At 27.6% G+C, this 24656-nt stretch overlaps 1 protein-coding gene across 1 annotated transcript; it reads right to left on the reverse strand.

The window, feature by feature from the left end:
* Positions 1 to 10608: 10608 nt before the first annotated feature.
* LOC135928837 (heparan-sulfate 6-O-sulfotransferase 1-like) lies at positions 10609 to 17829 on the reverse strand. The gene is made up of 4 exons (XM_065465301.1): positions 17823 to 17829; positions 16828 to 17573; positions 15640 to 15902; positions 10609 to 10930 (listed from the first exon to the last, which is right to left on the reverse strand). Exons 1-4 carry the CDS (start codon positions 17827 to 17829, stop codon positions 10609 to 10611), a joined length of 1338 nt encoding a protein of 445 aa, XP_065321373.1.
* Between the last annotated feature and the right edge of the window lie 6827 nt (positions 17830 to 24656).

A 24656-nucleotide genomic window follows, 5' to 3' on the forward strand; every position in this document is an offset into this window, starting at 1 on the left:
TTAATAATATTGAAATTAAAAATCTAATTATAAATATTTTTAATATAATTATATTAAAGGATTTAAACGATTTATTATGAGATAAAAGAAAATTCAACTATTAATGTATATTTATTTGTTATTGAATATATCGAATAATTTAATTTTTTAAAGTTATTTATGTCATAGGAAAATGACATATAATAAATAATATGTCAAAATTTTTACCTAATCATTTGCAACATATTGAAGGGTTAAAAATTAAGGATTAGCCCACACAAAAATAATCACTTAATAAAATTTTTATGTAAAATATATTATTTGCAGTAGAAAAAAATTCCAATTATTTCACTTTCAAATCAAAATAATCAAAATATTTCTAATAAGAGCAAATAAATTTACATACTAACATATTATTACTTACACTATAAAATAATGTATGGTATCAATATCTAAATAAAATGAAATGAAGTCCAGGAAAAAAAACGCGAAGATAAAATAAATGATTCCACGAAAAAAATTAATAAAATTATAAAAATTTTATATTATTTTTTTAAAATCAATAAAATTATAAAAATTTTATATTATTTTTTAAAATTAATAAAATTATAAAAATATATTTTTTAAAAATAATATTTTTACATTAATTTAAAAAAAAAAAAATTTAAGTTAAAAATTTTTAACACCTTGAACCCTTGGACCCTCCACTTTTTAAATGGGTCGGGTCTGTGTTCAGCCAAAATACGAGGGTTCAGGGTCCGGGTCGTGCTTAAAAGCTATAATATAACTTTCCCATTCCCTAGATTCGAAATTTTTTTTAAAAATAAATATAAAAACCAAAACTGGCTTCAAATTTATTTGTATAAAGTGTAAAAAAAGTATTTCCTCGAATCAATCCAGTTGCTATAACCTCAAAAAACACCTAAAGGTAAATTGTCATTTTTATATTCTAATAGTATTTATATTATAAGACTATTCATGCCAGTAATTTTAAGGAAATGGAGAAACATCTAAATAATTTTGGTATAGGCGACTCGTCATCCAAAAAGACTAATTAAAACCAAGTTAATTAATAATACAAATGCCAATATTTCTCAAAAATTGGCTGATAAAGTTATAGTTGATTTTATAATTGATACAGTTCAGCCAATGTCCTTGGTTGATAAATTATCATTTACCATGTTGATTAAAACTCCCTGCTACAACAATCATAATGTCGCCAGACACTAATGAATAAAATAGCAGTTAACTTTAAAGTGATGAAAGATGCTCTAATAGTAGAGTTATCAGAGATATCATATATATATATATGTACCGCGGAAAATAGCTGGACACATAACAGAAGGTAAAAAATATTTATATTTATTAATTGATCTCATTAAATATTTTTAGAGCTTATTTGAGAATCACAGGCCATGTATATAAGATTAAATACTTCCTTTCCTTAAAGTGCTAGTGTCGAGAGATTATTTAACTTTCTGATCGTCACTCTAGACTTGGGGATGATAATATTGAAATGATTTTATTATTAAAATGCAACAAATTACCATTAAATATTTATTTTTATTACTTAAATTTTTTTATAATCAAAACTAACTATATTTTAATATTTGTAAATGTTGATATTTACTATACAATAACATTATAAGCAAAAAATAAAACAAATTTGTCTCTTTTTTTTATAAAAAGTAGCTTAAAATTAGCTAAAGCTACTTTTAAAAGTAGCCTTTAACAACTCTGGTAATTTGCTTCATTTGTATCACAGCTAGACGGTGAAGGTAATATTAAAACACATATAAAATAGGAATATACAAATGAAAAGTGGTCAATTATCGAAATAACTCTAAAATTTTCCAAATCTCAAAATAAACAGTTTTTTAAAAATAAAGATAGTGTCATTACTTCTTGTCGCACTCTATAATGGACATGTTGGCTAAATGCCTTGTCATACGGTTGTTACCCCAATAATTTTGGCAAGAAACGAATTTCTCCAGAGTGAGCTCCGATAAATTTAGGAGGTGATCAAAGCATGCAGGGCGGAATATCAATTTTTCTTCGCACATTATGAATTGTTGGGGCCAATCGTTACCATGGATAATGTTATTGTATTCGCTCAAATATCTTTTCAAGGGTTCTCTCAAAATTGTCACAAAATATCTGCTCTTATTAAATTCGTATTCGAAATTGAAAATTTTACTAGAAAGAAAAGAAAAGAAATAAATAGAAGAAAATGATAGAAAAGAAAGAAAGAAAGAAAAGTTTAACGAACAAAAACTCTTATTGAAATCAACAAGTAAGTAAAAGACTAACCCATATAAAAAAATTTAAAATTTAAGTCGATACAAGAAAACTTATATAAGATTGCCAACATTGAAATTGATAGTTAGTAAATGTAATTTTCCTTAATAAGGCGAAGATAATAAAATTAAATTTGGTTTTGTTTAAAATTTTTTTTATTATTTTAAAACTATACGTAGACCTTTTTCGACGTTTTTATATCTTAAAACGATCCAGTAGATATAATAATAAGGAGAGGAAATTGAAATCAAAAATATTTTTGAGCCATAAATGTTTGAAGATATTTTTATTTTAAAAAATTCTTTGATTTCATCCTTGATGAAAGATGAATTTTATTTGCATCTATAGTCACGATCCATAAAATATTTACCTATAGAAAAAAAAAGATTTTTAGAAAAAGATTTCGGCATTTTTAGGCAAAATTGTGATCAGAAATTTCTGTTCTTCAAAAAAAAAAAATCTTGGAAAATCTTTGCTCAAATTTTTTTTTTGAAACTCTCTGTAATCATAGGCATAGCCAAAATTTACGGGAAGGGACACTATTAAGTGGGATTTCCTTCCATAAAATTTAATGGAGATCTTTAAGTCCACTTATTGTATAGGGCCTTTGGTTATGTTTAACTTTTATAACAAATTTTTACATTTTTTAACGCTTCTTTTTTTTTCGTTCTTTATTTTGAATTAAAAAAGTTCTTCTTTTTTAAAATATTATTCATTTTTTTTACTTATTTTTTATTTCAAATTCATGTTTATATTTGATATATTGTATAAATATTTTGCGGGAGAGGGTGGTGGAGAGAGGAGAGGTGTATATGTGGGGTAATTTTTATTAACTAAAAATGATATTTAGGAAAACATGCTAATTTCTGAAAAGAGGATTTCCTCCTCACCACCCCCAACCTTTTCTTCCTGCTATGCCCATGAATAAAATATTTTTTTTATATAAAAATTAAAATATTACATTGAATCATCAACGATTAATTTTTCGTATCTCTCCTTCGGATAGAATATATCGTGCTCCACCTTAATATAATTTTCCGCGATAAAATTTAGGTAAGAACTGGGATCCTTTGACAAACTCTTAAGTATCATCGTTAAGGGGAGGCAGTCTATCATGCGAACATATATGGAATGCACTCCGCAAAATTTCCAACCATATGTGAGTCTGCTATAGAGCCAACCCTCGGTAATGTATTTACCTTCATTATTCATTACGCTATTCGATGTCTGATTTGGACGTGGGCAAATGCATTTTCCTGCTCTATAATTTTTGATACCTATGATCTTGCATGAGCACATTGGATTTACTTGAACATTGTGCACTAATATAGAACTGAATTCAGTTCCACCGGTCTTTTGGATATGTAAAAATGCTAGTATATCTTTATCGAAATTAAAATGGATTGGCTGAATGGGGTCTAACAAACAATAGTTCCCAAAATCGTAGTATTCATAACCAAAATGCATACAATTTTTCTCAACATAACGGGAATAATCAGGGAAAGCCCGCCAAAGTTTCAAATAAGCGTACGAATCGCTAACTTGCCCTAACCAAGTTCTATTGTACTGGTCATAATCTTCGTTGACGATTAAATTCACTCTGCCATTTTGGTGACGAGAAATTTCATCGATTTCTAGTTGGAAATGGTGCCTAGAAAAAATTCTGCGAATGTTGATATACTTATGATGGAATATTTTTGATCGGTAAATATATATCAAAATCAATGCATAAAGAAGAAGAATTAGTGAGAACGCGAGCAGTGTACAAGTTTTGCTGAAAATACGTTGTTTTTACGTAAAAGATCATTTATTTGTTACCGAAAAGAAAATATAATAATGTATATACAAAGTTTAAAACAAACCAACAATAGGGTAACCTAGTACAAGATCTGTTTAGCCTGCTGAGCTAAACAGGAATAGGTTACAAAAAAATAATAAGACGAACCACAGAACATAGCCTTTACAAAATAGTGTTAACGGCTAACTCTATATTTTATCCCAGCAAAATATTATGCAAACCTAAAGATTTTGCTCATAGATGGCACATAGGATTGAACCAAACAACTAATGGCGGAATCTCGAAGCTTTGGCAATATTTTCCTTGCTATAATATTGAGTTAGCCGTTTTTTTAAAAATAAGCTCAAATCGAGCCGTTTATAACAAAACTATTACAAATTAATTATACTTACCGTTTTGAAAGAATTAATTTCATGCTCAATCAGAATTAATATTATACACAGGAAATATTTTAATTATTATATATAAATTTTTTGATATTTAATACCAAATTAGCAGCCAAATAATATTTTACTTTTTTGAATTTTAAACTTACAAAATAATTTTTGTTGGAACGAAATTTTAAAAAGTATATTGTATTTATTTACCCTTTTTTTATGTATATATTTAATAAATTCTTTTAAAATATATTTATAATTCCCAGAATATTTTTATGTAAATTGGGTAGATCGAAAGGTGATATTGGAACATTCCAGGATTTAAAAGTCCTGTTCAGAGGAACCCTGGACAAAAATACCCCGGACAAAAATCCCCGACCTATTATTGTTTAATGTAGAAAGGTAATTCATTTTAGAGTTTGCTTTTGCTAAAAATAAGTAATTTAGAAAAAAACACTTGCAAAAAGATCAAAATTTAAAATTATTTAAAGATTCCTGGACTGTCGCCAGTTGTAGATGTCTTTGCGAATTATTTTTTTTTAATTTAATTTATATAAAATGAAAAATAAATCATTTTTTAATTTTTTTAAAAAAATAATTCTTATTTAAAATGTCTAGATTGTATCCTTAACTTTAGAACCTAACCCTTTTTAACGGTGTTTTTAAATATTTTTAATTTATTTAAACTAACATTATTATTATCTTCACTTTAATATTTACAATATATTAATAAAAGTTTTAAAAAAATTTTTTTTTTTATAAACTAAGAATCAAAATTAAATACTATTAAAATATAGATTGTGCATGAATCAATTTTTTTTTCTTAGTGAACAAAATATCGAATATTGGCATTTATTTAAATAAGGACAAATTGAGATACGGGTTTCCAGGGGCATCATTTGCGTTAACCATCTGAGGGTGCTCAACTATAAAAAATTATATAAGAGCTATACTACAACTAGAGAACTGCACGGGCTGTCCGTAGCCCGACCCGACCCGTCGGGTTGGGTTGTAAAAGCTGTCCGACCCGAAAACCAGACCCGAAAATAAAATATTAATATCTTAAATAGTCAGTATAATTTATAATATTAATTATAAAATCATATTATTTAATATTTATCACATTTTAGGATTAAAATGTCAATCATATTAACATGTCATGTCATTATTAATTATTTTTAATAAACCTAACAACCGGATACCAAACAATTTTATCACTAAATTGTGTGTTTCCCGTGAATTACAAGATAAGACATATTTTATGTAGTAAAGATAAGTTTTATTCATTATTTATTATTTATCGCCTATACATTGTCTTTTTTAACATTTGTTTTAAAAAATTTCCATATAAAATTTAAGATTGGGATTTGATTCAGAGGAACTTATTTCTATAATTTAAATTTCATTACCATATGTTAATCATCCTAGAAATTAAAAAAATATTATATAAAATTGGTAATGATATTCTAAGTTACATTTATATATAAAATATAATCTTTACTTATTTCGTTTTGTTATTATTTTTTTATCTATCTACCTTAATATGAGTTGTAAATTTTTCAGCTAATTTTGGTTGTCAATATTTTAAAATATGGCAGAAAAAAATTAGGAAATTAATACAAAATTCTCAAAGAAAATAAGATGTATACTGTGATATGTAAAATTTAAAACATGAATATTAAAAAGAATCTGTATCTATATCTTTTGTCAAGAAAATGAAAAAGATACAAAATTCTTTTCAGAATTAAGGATCTTAGATACAGATATTAGTATCTTATTAAAAATGTCAAAATATACTGAGTACTAGGGCTGGGAACCAATAGTAAAAACCCAATATTAACAAAATATTGTATTGGTATTGGGTGTAAAATATTGGTATTGGTTTAAACAATATTTTCTATTTCTTGTATTGGTATTGCTATCGGTATTGGTTTATATTGGTAATACTAACTATTGGTTTATATTGATATTGGTTTAAATTTAAATTACTAATTAAAAAAATAGAAATAGTGATAATAAAACCCTTAATTTCTAATTTTAAATAAACATGGGGAAAAAAAATAATGATACCATAAAATCAGGGCTAAGAACCAACTCTCAAAATTTTACTGAATTCAAATTCTTTTTTTAAACTAGGAATTTATTAGGTGATGTGAATATAAAAAATTTTGATTTAATCATGTATTTTTTGTATCAACAATAATAAACGTATTGATTTTGAATATCTTGAATAGATTATGGCCGTCAAATAAACTTTTATTTAAGATGGCTGAACTGAATAAATACACATAAATTTTTTTTTGGTTATTATAATATTAAAACTTAAATTGCAAAATTTTATTCGGGTTGGGCTCGAGTCGGGTCGGGTTGGACTAAAAAATGTGCGCTCGGGCTCGGGTCTGGCTCGGACAAAAAAATTTTAAATTCGGGCTCGGGTTGCGAAAAAATTACTTTGCAGTTCTCTAACTACAACACTCTCCGGCCGGATCTTATATTAATATATTAAACTTTTTCAATTGAAACTGGCAAACTATGAACAATTAGTCTGAATTTCATCCTTTGTCATTTATTATGTAACAAATAATAATAGTAAAACAATAACAAGACATTTCTATAGATAATGATTTTCTTAATCTGAAATATTTGTCCATTTATAACAATATTAAATATTTTCGATTACTGATATAAAAATGTTTTACGTTTCAGGAATTAACAAGTGAGAAAAAAGATTAATTAGTTCATATACTGCCTCAATTGATAATGGTTTTAAACAATTTAATTCTTAGCATAAAACTAATAATATTGTGTTACCATTTTAGACAATGTTATAGAAAATGGAATAAGGAAAAATTAGTAGGCCCAACCAAATCAATAATTCTTGAAGAAGAGAATATATGCCGCTAATCCAAATCATAAAACTATATGTTGGTTAGAGCTTCCTTCTTATATATCATTAAGAAAGATAAATAAGTAATCGAGAAAATTATTGTGATATATAAAATTTCTAAAAGATTATCTTCCATTTTTATTGGTATAGAAACGACTAGACAGTTGACCATTATTTCTCATCTAAATTATGCTATCAAATGCTCTCAGCAGCAGAATAAACTTAAATTATAATAGCCACACAAATAACAGATGCTGGCTAATTTGCTGTCACAGCCACGACACTTACTGTGTAGACTCATATCAGAATTTTTTTTAGATAAATTGATAAAACTAAAACACTAAAAATCTTTAGAAGAAGTAATTATATATTGAAGCCTTGAATTATTTACACGGTAAGGATGCCATATTAGAAATGAATTATTTAGTAACTCTAAAATAAGCACTAGAGTAATATAATGAAAGCAATTAAGATTTTATATATTATTGTCGCAACACCTCTAGTTGGAATATTATTTCGTTAAATAATATTCGTTTATAATAATATCAAAATATTAACGTATTAAAAATTTAACTCAGAACTGAAGGAATTAAAAGCTTTCTTAAAAACAATTAAAAAAAGAAAAGGAAAAAAAGATATCTAATAAAGATTACATCCATTGTGGGATGAATAATATATAATGTTTAATTTTTAATAATATATTTTTATTAAATAATAAATATATGACGTTAAAGAATTGAATGCAAAATTGTTTCTTATATTTATTATCAAAAGCATTGATTAGTAAAGTTTATTAAAATATTAACTGTAAAATATATTGTAACTTTCAAATATATCTGTTAAAGTGGCATTTTACCTAATATTTTGTAACCTAATATATATAATAGAAAATTATCAACTATATTTCTTATACTTGATTGGACTTTGGAAATAAGGAAGTGGCATGGTAATTAAATTTATAAATAGATTAGTGATGTTGAACAACTTGGATAATTACAATATTAAATTTGTTAATTTTCTATTTTATTTAATTAACGTTGTAAAATAAATAAAAAAAATCAACCAAGCTTCAACTGTTAATGCTAAATTGATATTTAGACATTATAATTGATATTCCAGCTTTAAAACAGAATTTTATTGTGCAAGCTGACATAGTGAAAATATAAAGCATATGTATTAATCTAATATAATAATTAAAATAGCACTCATATAATAAAAATTTATATAGTCTTATTAATTTTTAAATTTATAAAATCAGATCTATATATAATACTAAATAGAATTTTTAAAGAAATCATTCAGATCAAAAAAAATTATTTTTAGTTCAGGGGGATATTAGTGATCAATTGCTTCAGGGGGCTATTCAAATTTTTCAGGGGGCTCGAGGCCCTACGCCTCCCAGCCCTAGTGACGCCACTGAGGGTTTCCCATTTAAAAAAGGAAATGTCACGATCTAGAACGGAAAATGTGGGTTCAAAAGGGAAAAAGTCTTATCACAAAGGTGAAAGGTTCAATCAAAAAGGGAAAAGTCTCATAAAAAGGGAATTCAATCCAAAAGAGGAAAGTTTTCATTAAGAGGTGTTGTAAATTTGTTGTAGATTTACATTATATTTAATTTTATATAATATTGAATGGAATCTAATAATTTATGAATATCGAATATCAACATTATGTCAATCATTCATTTACTCTTAGGAAGAGGGAGTTAATTATTTTTAATACCTTTATCATGAATAAATTACATATGTGAATTTTAAAATAATGTTAATGCAATATTTCAAGTGTGAATTAGTAATATAATCAATGACATATAATAATCCTAAACTGACGATGCATTCTTATTAATGCATTTGAAAGCGTCGTTTAATGCAAATCAGCTAGACCCACCATTTTGATAACCCACATAGTAATTATTCTCATGTTATAAATTACTATTAAATTGATAACTTGTTTCCTTATTATCTTGATGATCAGGCAATTCTTTAATATAGTTTGAGTCAGACATAGGAATAAATACCTCTCGTTTAAAATTGTTAGCATATGGGTAGTCAAAATGGCAACCCCAGCTGTTTTCATTGATGCATACTTTTAATGAATATATCCTCAGCCTTGGTATTGTTATGTCATTGATATCTATATATATATTCATTCATGGACTTATTGCATTTAATAATAATCTCTAAATGTTATTTATCTTTTTTTTCTACCATTTTTCATTTTATTTATACTTATTATTTTGTTGTCATCAATATAATATAAAACCTGGTATAAATTATATGATTTACATATGTAATTAATCGAAATCTACGATACGCATAAAATATTTGATTGGCATACAATATAATATAAAATATAAAGATAATGTAAATTTGCGACACTTATTTTTATTCTCCTTTATTGTGGCTAAAATTTTGTATAACCTTTTTTTTAAAAAAAGACGCCTAAAATGTTGTTTAATTTATTTCAACTCTAATAAGAATTAAATTTTCCTAAAGTGGATAAGGTACCAGGTCCGACAGCACTACCTGTAAGATATCATGTAGACTCTAATGATAATGTTGTTAAACGGCTTGTTTTGAGCCGATTTTAAAAAATGGCTAACTTAATATTTTAGCCAGAAAAATATTGTCCAAGCCTCGAGATTTCGCTATTAGATATTTAGACCTTGTTGAATATGAATCTTTGTTGTATAGCGCAAAATGTTATATGTCGCATTCATTTAACTAACACAACTCTTTACTTAATGATATAATTTTCTTTATACCAAAATTGATATTAACCTCACTCAATAGTTTTATATAAATTATTTAATAGATATAAATTGATATTGTAAACTATATAAAGAAAAAATTAATTGTATTTTTTTTAGTCAAAATAAATTTAATAAATAAAAATTAAAAACTTATCTTTTAGATCTTGTCTAACTCCTTGCCAACCTTAACAGACCTTTGGGCTATCTATGAGTAAAATCTTCTGGCTTGCGTAATATTTATCTGGATAAAATATCGAGTTTTTTTTAAAATTAGCTCAAATGATGTCCTGTTTAACAAAACAATCTAATGAGCATCATTTCAAATATGTAAAATTAGGTTTTAAATTTTGAGTTTTTATTTTTAAAAATAAACTTTGCGATATTTAAATGCTATAAAAAAAATACCGACTTATGAGCTAAGGTTATCTCCCAAAATATATCCAAATTTTTTTAAACATAATTATAAATAGCACTCTGTAACTTTGGTAAGATCATTAAAAAAAATTTGCAATGCTTCTCATATAAAGTCATCACGATATCCCAATTTTTTGAGCCTATCACGAAACAACTTCAAAGCGAAATTGTAAAGTTCTATATCCAGCTGATTATTTTGCACCATTTTCACTAGCGTATCTTCGCTCAGACCGTTGAACCATCTCATAGATTCTCCCATCTTGTTTTTCAAACCCTCTTTATCCTTAAATTGTATTCCCAACATTTTCTCGAATAAATAGATGGTTTGTGGAATATATTCCGTGATACCAAACGTTCGAATACCGAGTTTCAAATTTATTTTAGCGCTCTCTAGCATCAGATGATTCTTTTGTTCTATTGATAAACTGCGAATAATGTATATTTTTTTCAAATTTAAGAAGTATATCTTATTTATTATAATTATTATGAGATAATGTAGAGCATAATCGTATCATGTAGTCATGACGGCCGGCTGTTAGTACATAAGAGTACAGTTGGATCCTGAAAAAAAATTAGCAAATGGTAGAATTTTTTATATCAAAAATTTATAAGTTTGGTTAGGTTAATAGATGGATTTCATTTATTTAACGAATTTTAAGTCTTTTTTTTTAGTCTATAAGTAGAAAGTTATTCGTTGACATCCAAATATTTTCCTCGTGGGAATTCTTATCGTTTAGATTGTTTATGGAGGGAAAAAATTTCCTAAAAATTATAACTCCTAAATTCAAATTGATAAACATAATAATGATAAAATTTATATTTAAGAATTTTACCTTTTATAAATTTTAAGATACAACAAAAAAATAATTATCTTCAAACTATAATTAATTTTTTTTTCTGAAATAAAATTAATAAAGGTGAAAAATATAAAAATAGAATTTACGAAAAAGGATAAAGGGTTAAAAAAAAATAAAAACTAGAGAAGGGAAGAGAAGGCATAGGAATAGGCATGGAAGAGATAAAACTTAGATAGTTATAGCCAATAGTGGTGGTAGCAAGTCTTTGTCTTTAGAAAAGGGATTCCTTAGCGTGGTCGGTTTTTTTACCACACCGTTTGCCAAATTCTATAAAAAACATAGAGCTTTGCTACGTAAGATGGAATGGAGCTGGCGATGAGTATGAATAAGAAAGAGTCTATGGAACTATATTTGGTGATTTTCCGGGATTCTGCGAGAGCGATGGCATCAACATTGTGGTTAGATGGTGCGTTTGGGTTAATGCAGGTGAAGTCCTAAAGACCCCTTGATCAAGGAATCATGGACATTCCATCAGGACGTTTTCCATAGGTTTTAAAAATGCCGGTTGGTTCAAGTTTAGATGGAATGCGGCAATGGAGGCAATGTCTACCCTTGCGAACAACGTTGGTTTTGCAGTGTTTACATTAGTACGGTAAAACAATTCGCAATTGAGCCGTAGTCCAATAGCAAATCTTAGCTCGTCAGCGGAAAACAATAAATCAAGGGTGTTAGAAAGTATGGCTTCCAGAAACTCGTAACCAAATCCTTGGTTCAATTGATGAAAAACTGTGTGATCGTCATCACGAAGGCTCGATTTTAGATAAGAGACGGAGTCTTCGTTGATTGGAATATCCCAGTCTTTCTGTGAACACGAGGAGGGTCGTGGAGTGTGTTTGGGACAACGGAATTGTCCCAAATGGTCTGGGCCTCAGCTAATAAGGGGTCAGAAAAGTGAGAAAGCTGACTAATGAGTGAGTCAGATGAAAGACGGGAAGCGATGAAAAGAATTAGAGGTGAGCGTTAGCCGGGTCTGGACCCCGGGTCTGTGCTCGGGGTTCGTGCTCAGAGCTGGTTTGGTCGATTATTTAGACCCAAACCCCGGGTCTGGGTTTTATACAACCAACCAATTAACAACACTACCCTCGAGTTTGCATGGAAGTGATGTTTGTTGGAACCATAAATAAATTTTAAAGCGGAGATTAAGGATCTCTTCAGCAATTTGACGGAAGTTTCGTCGTATGATTTTAGTGAGTCGGGAAATTTGAAGATTGAGATCATTTAAACTGTAAATTTATCATATTTTGGCGCTATTTTATTTTATTTTTTTTTAGAATGGCAATGAAATGAATCATGATTTATATTTTAATCTCTTAACTTATTTATAACACGATAAATTATATATACATTATCATATATACTATATAAAATTACAATGAAAATAAAACTTGGTTATGTTTACAATATTTTTACAAAAATTTTAAAAACCAAAATTATTTTCGCATTTTAAAAAATAAATATGGAAAATTTTCTGTTGGTGCCCCTGGTTGTTATTGGTCTAAAAAGGAAAAATTAATCAAAATGGCAGTAAAAAAAATATTAAGAGAATAAAATGAGGAATTTTTATTTTATAACCATTTCCGGTTTTTGGTAATAAACTTATTTCCCAATAAAATAAATTTTATATCATGTTAAAGGGCTATTCTAGGGTTATTTAATAAAATTATTTAAATTTGGTTTTTAGTATTACTTTATGAAATATTTTAAATAATATAATATAGTGGAGACCAGGGCTAGTCGGCGCAATTTTCATCAAAATCATCATAGCTCCGAAAATAATGATCATATAATATCTTACAAAATACCCATAGATACCTTAAACATCTTACTATAAATATATACTGTTATATTTTTTATATATTTAATAATTATATCTCTAGAAAGGTTTTAGTAAAAGTCATTTTTTGAACATAGTGGCCCCGAACCCGTGGTTAGTCGGATCATCGATGGGACTGGTCGAATCAAGTGGTTTATTAGGCTTCTTATGGGACGAGAAAATTTTTTTTTAAGATTTTAATATTTAACTATGATACTTTATTTATATAATATTATCTACATTTAAATATATACTGTTATATTTTTTATATATTAAATAATTATATCTCTAGAAAGGTTTTAGTAAAAGTCATTTTTTGAACATAGTGGCCCCGAACCCGTGGTTAGTCGGATCATCGATGGGGCTGGTCGAATTAAGTGGTTTATTAGGCTTTTTATGGGACAAGAAAATTTTTTTTAAGATTTTAATATTTAACTATGATACTTTATTTATATAATATTGTATTTACAATTATTACAAATAAAATAACCATCTTTTTTGACAGAGAACCACTCACTCTACATTGAAACCAATCTTCAAAATTATGAAAATTTTTATAATACTGTTTACATATAATACACACATCTTTTATTAATGTTTATTTTTATTAATAATAAATTTACTCAAAATTCTATATTTAAATATATAACATCATTTGATTTTATTATCAGGCTAAATATAATCTGATGACTAAAATGTTATATCCAATAAAATGAATTAATTTGAATCATATTATATTGTCAATTAAAATAAATATATTTATAAATATTTGTTTGTTAGATATAATTCATTTTAAATATATTGATATTTATCAGGCTAAAATTTATATGCTAAAATGTTCATATCTAATAAAATGTATAAATTTGAATCATATTATATTGTCAATTGAAAAAAAAAATATATATATTATATTTGTTTGTTAGATATATTTAATTTAAATAATTGATCTTATTATCAGGCTAAAATTTATATATGCAATATATATAATAATCTGTGACAATATATAATATATTATCACATTATGTATTCGAAGATTTAGCTTGCAAGATATTTATTTAGGTTTGATATTATATTAAAATTGAATGTATTATGTAAAATCATTAATATATTACATTTATAAAATATTATATTATCTGTGACAATATATAATATATTATCAAAATATGTATATAAAGATTTTAGTTTGCAAGATATTTATTTAGGTCTGATATTATATTAAAATTGAAATGTATTATGAAAAATCAATCACATTAATAAATTTATATAATAATATATTACATTTATAAAATATTATATTTTAACCTGTAATAAATGGTATTTTTTTTAATGAGATATCAATACAGTTTTATACTTTTGGGTACCATAATAATATAATAAAAATTGACTGATTGCGCCGACTAGCCACGATTCTACTAACCTCAATGGTGGTAATATTTCTAATTAGATCTTAACATATATTTAAGCATTATATATCAATTTGAAACTTTCCCAATTAAAATAGATATTTACTTTCATATAATGTTTATTTTGTCATGCTCAAACTTTTATATTTTTAATACAACCTAATAATATTAAGTGAAAATATTCTAATTTTTAGGTCAAAAACATGTCATAACGGATAAAAATTTAAATAGCTAATTATAAATTATTTTCATCCCTAATTATGGATATTATAGAATTCTATTTTAGAACTTCATTTCAATTTTTATTATTTACTGGTTTTAAATAAAATCCTTAGAACCGAAGCCCCTTGCGCCGACTAGCCCTGGTCTCCCCTATTTTGGAATTTTTTGCGTTTCTAAAGATGGGTATATCTCATGAAGTAAGCTGAGTTGGGAGTTAAAATTTTATATTTTTTATTAGTTAGTCTATATACACTACCATTGTACAAATTTTATAAAAAAATCAAAGAGGGTCGGGTTGAATCTTTAGTTGATTTGATATGGAATGCAACATTTCGATCCAGCAAGTATTAATTTTTTTCTGAAGCTAAGTGGTTGTATGCTAGGGGGGTATCGCATAATTCTGTATATGAATTTATGCTAAAAATGTATAATTTAAAAACCCGGAAAACAAAATCTACTTTTCAAAATTTTAGGAACTAGAACCACAGTCAAAAAATATCTTGAACCGGAAGCAGAAGCCATTTTAGTCTCAGTTAGTGAATGCAAAGCAAAATTCCTTCATTTGAGCCGATTTTTATAGACGAATAACTCAGTATTTTATCGAAAGAAATATTAAGCGAGTCTACACATTTTGCTCATAGATGACCGAAAGGTTTGGAGCACCTTTTGGATAAATCTTGAGACTTAGGCGATATTTACTAGGATTGAGTTAGCCGTTTTTAAAAATCGACCCAAATTGAATAATTTTGCATAAGTAGTTCTAGTTTTAAAACTATGATGTCCTTGATGTACATACATAAAATTTTGTTTAAAAAAAATAATATTACTCAGATCCTTACCTTTTGTCACATTCTATAATTGACATATCGGCTAAATGTCTTGTCATTCGGTTGTTCCCCCATTGATTTTGGCAAGAAATGAATTCTTCCAATGTCAACATCGACAAATTTTGAAGGTGATCGAAGCAGGTAGGTCGAAAAATCAACGTTTCCTCCTGGCACATTATAAATTGTTCGGGCCAATCTGACTCTGTGCGAATGTGGTTGTATTCACTTAGGTATCTTTTCAAAGGTTCCCTCAGCATTGTCACAAAATGTCTGTTCTTGTTTTATTATAGCATATATATTTCAATAAGTAGCTTGCGTAAATATATTATATTTATCTAAAGTGCTAAGTAGCGGCTCCTGGGGAGAAAATAAATTTCAGCTTTTTATTAAGAACCAATACAAATCGAGATTATCGAGAAGATAAAAATTTAATAAAAATTAACGCCCAATAATCAAAATTTGGTGGCCCGCTCGCTTCCCCGTTTACGCGGACCCGCTTCTTATCAATGTCAGCTGTAATTATTAGGTTAATCCTCGAATCTTATAAATTAAAAAAAAATAGTTTTATCCCTTCAATCATTTTGTAAATTGAAGTTCAATTAAAAAAAAATATTTCAATCCCAAATTTCTGAAATTCTGTTTTCCAATCCTATTATGATTGAATTGATTGAATGAGAGACATTTAGTGGTCAGACTTCTTAAAAACCTTTATAGCCATGTCCTAGGGCGTCTTAATTTGGATATTTAATTGCTTACAAAGTATGCTATTGCACCTTATTTTACTTTTAAAGTATTTGGATGCATTTTTTGCTTTTTTTTATTTTATTTTTTTATTTTGTATTTTTGTGTTTTTTATTTTTTTTCTTTCTTTTTTATTTTACTTTTTGACTTATTTCGCCAAAAAAACGGCTAAATAGCTAGCTATTTAAATATTAAGCCGACCTAGGAGACGGCCTATGACCTTGCAAATTGTTATTTTAGCGTTTTTTTTTAAAAAATTTTTTATTCACCAACCATTTTCAAAATTCACCAAATTGAGCGCCTGCCAAAAAAAAAATTTAATCAAAAAAATTGTGGCTTAGCCTTACATTTCAAGTATTTTTTAGCTACATTCAATCATGAAAATCTAAAATGCAAGTCCATTAGAATATAATAATCGATTAAATAAAAATTAGTTTAGAAATAAAAGAAGAATCTAACATACAATGGATCTTGTGTTAATTTTCTTTCGTATCCCTTCTTCGGATACAATATTTTAGAATCTATTTTAATATCGTTTTCGGCGATAAATTGTTGGTAATAATTATTTCCGGTTGTTGATAAACTACGAAGTTTCATTGCCATGGGAAGACAGTCTCTCAAACGAACATATATGGGGTGTAATCCGCAATATATCCAACCATATGTGAGTCGACTATACAGCCAACCTTCAGTAATGTATGCGCTCTCATTATTTATCGTATTCTTCAAAGATTTCGTATTTGGGCGTTCGCAGATGCATTTTTCTACTTGAACATTTTGAATCATTTTTGGTCGGCATAAACACTCAGGATCCACTTGAACATTATGCGCTAATATGGAGGTAAATTCTGTTCCACCGGTCTTTTGTATGTGCACGAAGGCAAGGATATCTCTGTGAAAGTTAAAAGTGATTGGTATGATGGGGTCTAATAAACAATCGCTAGCGAAATCATAGCACTTACCAACAGCGCATTTACAACTCGCCTCAATATTTTGGTGATAGTCGGGGTAAGCCCGCGAAAGTTTTAAGTAAGTATATGAATTAATAACCGACCCGATCAAAGTGTTACTGTACTGGTCATAATTTTTGTTGACGATTAAATTCACTTTACCATTTTGGTGGCGAGAAATGTCATTGATCTCTAGTTGAAAATGATACCTGGAGAAAATTCTGGGAACATTGATAAATTTAGGTGGATAGATTGCTATTCGAATGGGATAATACCAAATAAATACATAAAGAAATATTATTATACACGAGAGCGGCTTACATATATTTTTGACACGTTTTATTAAATACATATATATATATATATATTAGTAAAAAAAAAATTTACAAATAATACTTATTACGATATTGTATAATTATTTATTTTCATCATTTTGTGCTAAATCAGCCAAAAATATTGATAAATATAGTAAGGTACAAAATTTATCAAATATTGTTTACATACCATCCATGGTAAATAAATAAAAATTGGATATCATAACTATTTATTCAACCCCTTTTATTATTGGCGGATTAAATGATTATTTCTTCCTATTTGGACAGAAGTCCCTAAAATATATCATATAATAATATCTGTAGTAGGAATGATTATTGTCAACGGTAGAAAAGAATAGTGAAAATTTTTGAAAAGAAACAAAACTGAGTAAATTTGTCTAAATCAACAAAAATATATATGTATCAGAGACCTGCACGTATTTCAATTTTGTTAAATTTACCCGGGCCGGGCCCGAAAATTTTTTTTAAAAACTATATCCGGGCCGGGTCAGGTCGTATATTTTAAAACCAAATATTTGAAATCGTTATTATTAGCTGTAAAATTCAAAAATTAATAAAATATATTTTAAAAAAAATCTGGGCCGGGCCTGTTTTATAAAAAATAACTCTGGCCGGGCCGGGCCAAAATTTTTTAAAAAAAATCCGGGCCGGGCAGAAAAAATATTTTAAAAAAAATCCGGGCCGGGCGGTACAAATGGTATTTCTGCAGGTCTCTGATATATAATATATAATTAATATAGCAAAAAATAAAGCACTTTAACAAAAAAAAACATTTGCATTTTATAAAAAATATAGAATTTCAATGAAAAAAAAACCATATACTCCTTTACTAAAATAAACAGTAGTATTTAATAAAAATAAAACATAATTTTAATTTTAATAAAATAGAATTTTAATTAAAATAGATAGCACATAATTTCTTTGTTCCCCTAAAAAAATTTTATAAAAAAAAAATAAATAAATGGTAAAAATAAAATAAATGGTAAACGTGAAATGAGATGAAATGATTAAGATATTTTCTTGGAAAACATGTAGTGATTATTGTTAAACGGCTCATTTTTGAGAAGATTTTTTAAGACGGCTAACTCAATATTTTAGCCACAAAACTATCGCCTATAAGCCTCGATATTTCGTTAATAAATGTCTAGACCATTGTTCCTTCTATAAGCAAAATCTTCAGGCTTGCGTATAATATTTTTCTGGTTAACATATTGAGTTAGCCGTTTCTAAAAATCGGCTCAAAACGAGCCGATTGACATCACTAGAAACATGACTAAATTTAAATCGCATACAAGACAAGGTAAAATAATCAAATTTGCTGGAAACATTATATTAGTAAAATTCTTTTCGTACCGGCCGAAGATAAAATAAATAAAAATTTAAAAAAAGCATGAAAAAAAATAAAATATATAATCGATGTTTCACTTTAATATTATAGAAATATATAAGTGTATCGCTGCTATGGGAGACATATCGAACTCATTTACACAATTAAGTGCATTTAGAGATCAGCAAAAGTAGGCCCTGTCCGTACCCGGCGCGGCCCGAGGCCCGTTATGGCGGGTCGGGCCTTAGAAATATATTAAAATATATTTAAATTTATCAATTTCATGTTTAATTTTTTATGTAAAATAAAAATATGAGATTTTATTTATAGAAAGTAGACGCCATATAACTCGTTTATCTTGAGTAATTATAAAAATTAATTTCTATATTTAAATAAATATCGGCCCGGGCTGTTCTGGCAAAATTTTTTCAAAAAAAATATCGGGTTCGGGCCGTGTCGGGTAAAATTTTATAAAAAAATTTTGGGTCGGACCCGGTTTGAAAAATTAGGTCTGATTCAGATCACTAATGTATATTATTTATAGAGATGTAAATTTCCCGCGAAAATTGGTTCAGGGGAAATTTCCCTAAGGAAAATTGGGGTAAAAAAGGGAAAATAACCACAAAATACACTTTAAACCTTTCAATTATTTTTATTAAATATGGAGAACTAAGGAAAAATAAAATAATTAAACAATAAGGTCAAAAATACAATGTAAACATTTTTTTAAATAAATTTATTAATTAAAATAAGCATAAATTATATATTACATTTAAAATTCATGGGATGATTATGAAATAGCATCATCATCTTTATTGGATGTAATTAAAATATCATCATTATAACTTGATATTGATAAATCGAAATCTAAACTCTTTTAATGATATCCAGAACTTGATGTATTTGTGTGATCCTTTAAATGTATGTTATGCCTGATTGATTTCATCTTTATTCTATTTCTCGTTTTTGAATGAATTTTTCCAAATGCTGACCAGACTCTCTCTAACGAGTCCCTAAAGGGTGGTATCGAAAGACATCTTACTGCCAATTGACAAATGGGTTGATTTGTACACAACAGGGTTTAGTATGGATTGAGCTCTCCCATATGCCAGCTCCTTTTAGAAACCTTGTTTTGAACGATAATCTACTAAATTACCCATAATTTTTCCAATCTCGCAATTAATTTAGCCTGGAATAATATTAAATTTAAAGCTATTGTTAACTCAATTTAGGATCCTGAAGATTTGTTACATAATAATATTCTTGGCATCGTTCATCTTAACACTTTTCCTATCATTTTCATTAAAAATAAAAGTGATAGTTTATCTTTTATATCCCAAAATATTTCTGGTACGTCAGATAATATCGCTGTATCCGATTCTACAATTATAATTTTGTTATAAATAAATTTCAAAAAAGTCCATCCTTCTTTGTCCAATATAAATACGCCTTCTTGTTTGTATATAAATAATCCTGAAATTGCAATTTCTTGCAAAACTTCCTTATTTTTTCACGTAACTTCGCGACATTATAACAAAACTCCCCATCTTGTCGGACTTAGATTTTGTTAAGGAAGATTTATATCCTTTCAATTATTTGTCTCTCCTTAAAAGTAACCAATAAAATACGATTAAATTTTTTTTTATATTTAATTATTTGTTTGGTTTTTTTTGGTGATCTTTTCAATAAAACATATTTGGCATAAGGCTGCATTGAAAGTGGAGACGGATCCATTTTTTACAGCCGTTCCGTCAAAGGTAAATCTCATTAAAAATGATACATATGTTCAAAGTGCTTCCGTTCCGATAACCTTCCGTCTTAAAAACGGTTCCCGCAAATTTCGAAGTCAAAACATTCTGACTTTTTGATCCGTAATATTTTATGGAGTGTTATAACGTTACTTATAATTTTTTTAAAAATGAAAATCAATATACATCATTTTTAATGAGATTGACTTTTGACGATGTAAAAAAACGGATCTGTTTCCACTTTGGAATGCAGTCTAAATCTTTAATGGGCAGATTCAAGGCATGTGCGGCACATTCCAAGGCATTCAATATAATTATATTTTGCCTTAACAAGACTCCAGGCCTTTTCCATATTCATTGCATCATCAATTACTAGTGAGATAAATTATTTATTACCAATTTCTTCAATTACCATGATATCAGCTCAGATGCGATATCATCACCAATGTGAGCACTTAGATCCTGTACAAATGGATTTAAAGAAAATGGGTTTTGGGGTCATAATTATGAAATTTAAAATATAAATCATAATTTTGCCATAAAATATTATTATATTAAAGGAAAATTCGGGAAATTTCCCTACCTTTACATCTCTAGGTGGGAATATAGTGGAGTACAGTGGTCATTAAAAGTGATAGTGAAAAATTGTATAGTGGGTTACAGTGGTGTTAAGTGTTGGTGAGAAAAGGTGTTAAGTACTGTTTTGTCGTTTCAGTGCTGATTTTATTAATTATATCATATTGTTTTAACTTAGCAAATAGTTTAAATATTTTTTAGATAAGTTAATTATTAATTTTTTTTATAAATATTATTTAAATTAGATTGTTTTTTTAGAATATTTATATGTAAAATGAAAGTAACGAAATACAAAAATTCCATTAGAAAGAAATAACGAATACCAAAAATCTATACATATATATATATATTTATTTACCTTTCCTTTTTTAAATATTAATTATATATCTTTTACCTCTTCACTTTTTAAATAATTATAGATCTTTTCTTCCTTTCTTCTTTAATTAATAATTAATGAATCTTTTCTTCTCAAATATTTCTTTATTCAAAAATTTCCATAAAAATAATAAGTGATAGTATATACATTAAATTTCTCTAAACATCTTTTTCCTTTGTTGCCACTGTATTTTTCTTTTTCCACAAAAATAAACAAAATACATGGCTAACAACAGGTTCGTAAATATATATATATATTAATTATAATCCTTTAAATATAATGAATTATTATCATCCTAATACAACAATATGGATTTAATTAATTTAAAGATAAGTAAAATTTTTGTTTCAAATTATTTTAATTAATTATTTTTTAGTTAAATGAAGAATTTTAAATTAAATATATATGTTGGTTGAGGTACAATATAATATACTATGGGCAATGGTGATATTGGTAATATGGTTGAGATATTAATAGAGTGCGCCGATATAGGAGTATTAAAATACTAGGGCAGGCGTTGTTAATTGAAAGACCAATGGGAAGAGAATAGATAAGGAGGCTAATGTGGTTGCCTGTGCAAGAGATGTTGCAGGGGTGGGCAAGTAACGAAGACTTGCGAATCGGTGAGGATAGGATGGAAAGTGAAGAGGAAAGAATGGCGATATATCAATGGCATAGGGAATCGATACGGTTGTTTGCTGCGGAAGGGTCGATGAATAGAAAAATGTTATGTTATAGATGTAGGGTAAGAGGACACATCGCCGTAGTGTAGTCTGTAGGGATATTAAATGTTTTGAGTGTGGCCACAGTGGTCATATTTCGACATTTTGTCCTGATAGGCATAACAGCATAGGGTGGCGGTGAGAATGACCCATGGTGTTTGAAGGGCCGGGTGAGGAGTACCAATGTGGTATATGGGTGGTTTGTTGTGACCAATGTGTTTTGGGGGTCAGTCAAGAAAAAGGGCACAATAGTTGCTTTTGAGAGTACCAGTGTGTGATAAGGGAGTTTTATTTGCCGAGGAAATGCCCAATGTGGTTGGGGGGAGGGAGGTGAGAAAAAAATGGCTCAATGCGTTGTGGAGTCGTTTGAGTATCCCAGTGTATACCAGCGTGTGATATGGAAGGTTTAGGCTTGGAAAAATGACCCAATAGTTGGGAGGGTGGGGATCGGGAAAATATGCAGAATGTTATGCCGTATAAGATTTCTGGGTGGGAGAATGTGGGGTCAGGCATGCTGACCAGCTAAGAAGGGAAATAGAACCAGGTCGAGGTCGGTTGAAGTCAGGATTTTTTTTCAAGGACATTTGACAATCAACGGGTTACTCTCCTCAAGATGGGCTGAAGAGTAAAAAAAAATATGATATCTAAAAGATTATTTTCTTATCATCTTATTCTATATATATATCTTATTTTGTAAAATGATATTATCTGTAAAATAATTTGTTTTTTTAGAAACTTAACGAAATCTGAGACTCGGTTAATGAAAGAAGCTATATATTCAAAAGCCTGTATCGAAATATTAATTTTTTTTGTAAGTTTAGTGGGCGGGAAAGCTAATATAATATTGCGGGTTTATAAGTCATGTAAACTGGAGGAATAAAGAGTTGTTTTTAAAGTTAAGTTTTTTTTTAAAGTTTTTTTAAAGTTTTTTTTTAAAAAAAAAAGAAGGTAAGTTTAATTTTTTTTTCAAAGTAAATATAAATAGTGGTGTTGTTAAATGGCCATTTTTTATTACGACTAACACAATATTTTAGCCAGAAAAATCTCGCCTAAACCTCGAGATTTCGATAATATATGTCTAGACTATTGTTCCTTCTCCGAGCAAAATCTTCAGGCTTGCGTAATATTTTTCTGGATGAAACATTGAGAGCGCCGTGTTAAAAATCCAAAACGAACAACACCAATAAATAGAATAAAGAATAGCAGAAAAAAAAATAATATACGGTAGCAGTTAAATATATATGTGTTAGCGTCAAGGTGTCTTTTTCCGTCATTGGGTTATATTATTACAACTTTAAATCATTTTTTTAGGGCGTTTTTTTTTTAAAAATAAAAATCGGATATTACCGGAAATGTATTACAGCATGTTTAGAATTCCTATCTCATGGATTATAAATTATTTTTACGGTAAATATATATTATATTAAGTTCAAAATTTCATAGCGGGTAGGTTATTCCAAATATGATTGAATATGCATTTCCGGTAAAATAAAATTTTTAAATTTTTTTAAAAAAAAAAACACGCTTTAAAAATGATTTACAGTTGTAAAAGTAACACATTGCCGGAAAAGAAAACACATTCGCGCTAACATATATGAATTATTAGTGAATGTTTAAGAGCCTGTATTTTATTTTTTGTAAGTTGATCTTAATAATCATTATTTGTAATATACCGGTAAATTGCAAATAAATCTTTGTAAGAAAAAGACCCATAAGAATGAGGAAGAATTTGGATCACATTTTTATTGTAATAATTTGAGAGAGAAAAATAAAATAGATAGAAAATTTTTGTTGATAGAAAGAAAAATATATATATGGTAATAACGTTTTTTTTTTGTAATTGAAAAAATAAAAATGAGTGTAGTAAAGCGATATGAGATGAATAAGATAGTGATTTTATATAGAGGAGTGTTGAGATTGGAAAGGGAACGGGAATAGATGTTTTACAATTGAGTTTAGTGAACCAAAGTTTTTATATGAAAAGTAGAAATTCTTATTGGTAAAAAGTATGGAGAAACGAAAAACATATTAATTCTGTGGTTCCCTTGATTATTTCGAGTTTTTGAAAGTTAGGACAGAAACCTAGACTTAATGTTAATTAATTTATAGTCTAGTGTTGTTTACATTTTTATATTTTTGCGATATAACATAATAATTTAAATTTCTTAATATAATGATGGGACTTTAAAGATAATGTTCAATTTGTTTTTTATAAGATTGGATGAGGGATGTTTGGGGTAGGTATATTGTTCTT

Source organism: Gordionus sp. m RMFG-2023, chromosome 4 (assembly GCF_954871325.1).
Source record: "Gordionus sp. m RMFG-2023 chromosome 4, tfGorSpeb1-WG-v2, whole genome shotgun sequence".
Classification (NCBI taxonomy): Eukaryota; Metazoa; Nematomorpha; class Gordioida; order Chordodea; family Parachordodidae; genus Gordionus; species Gordionus sp. m RMFG-2023.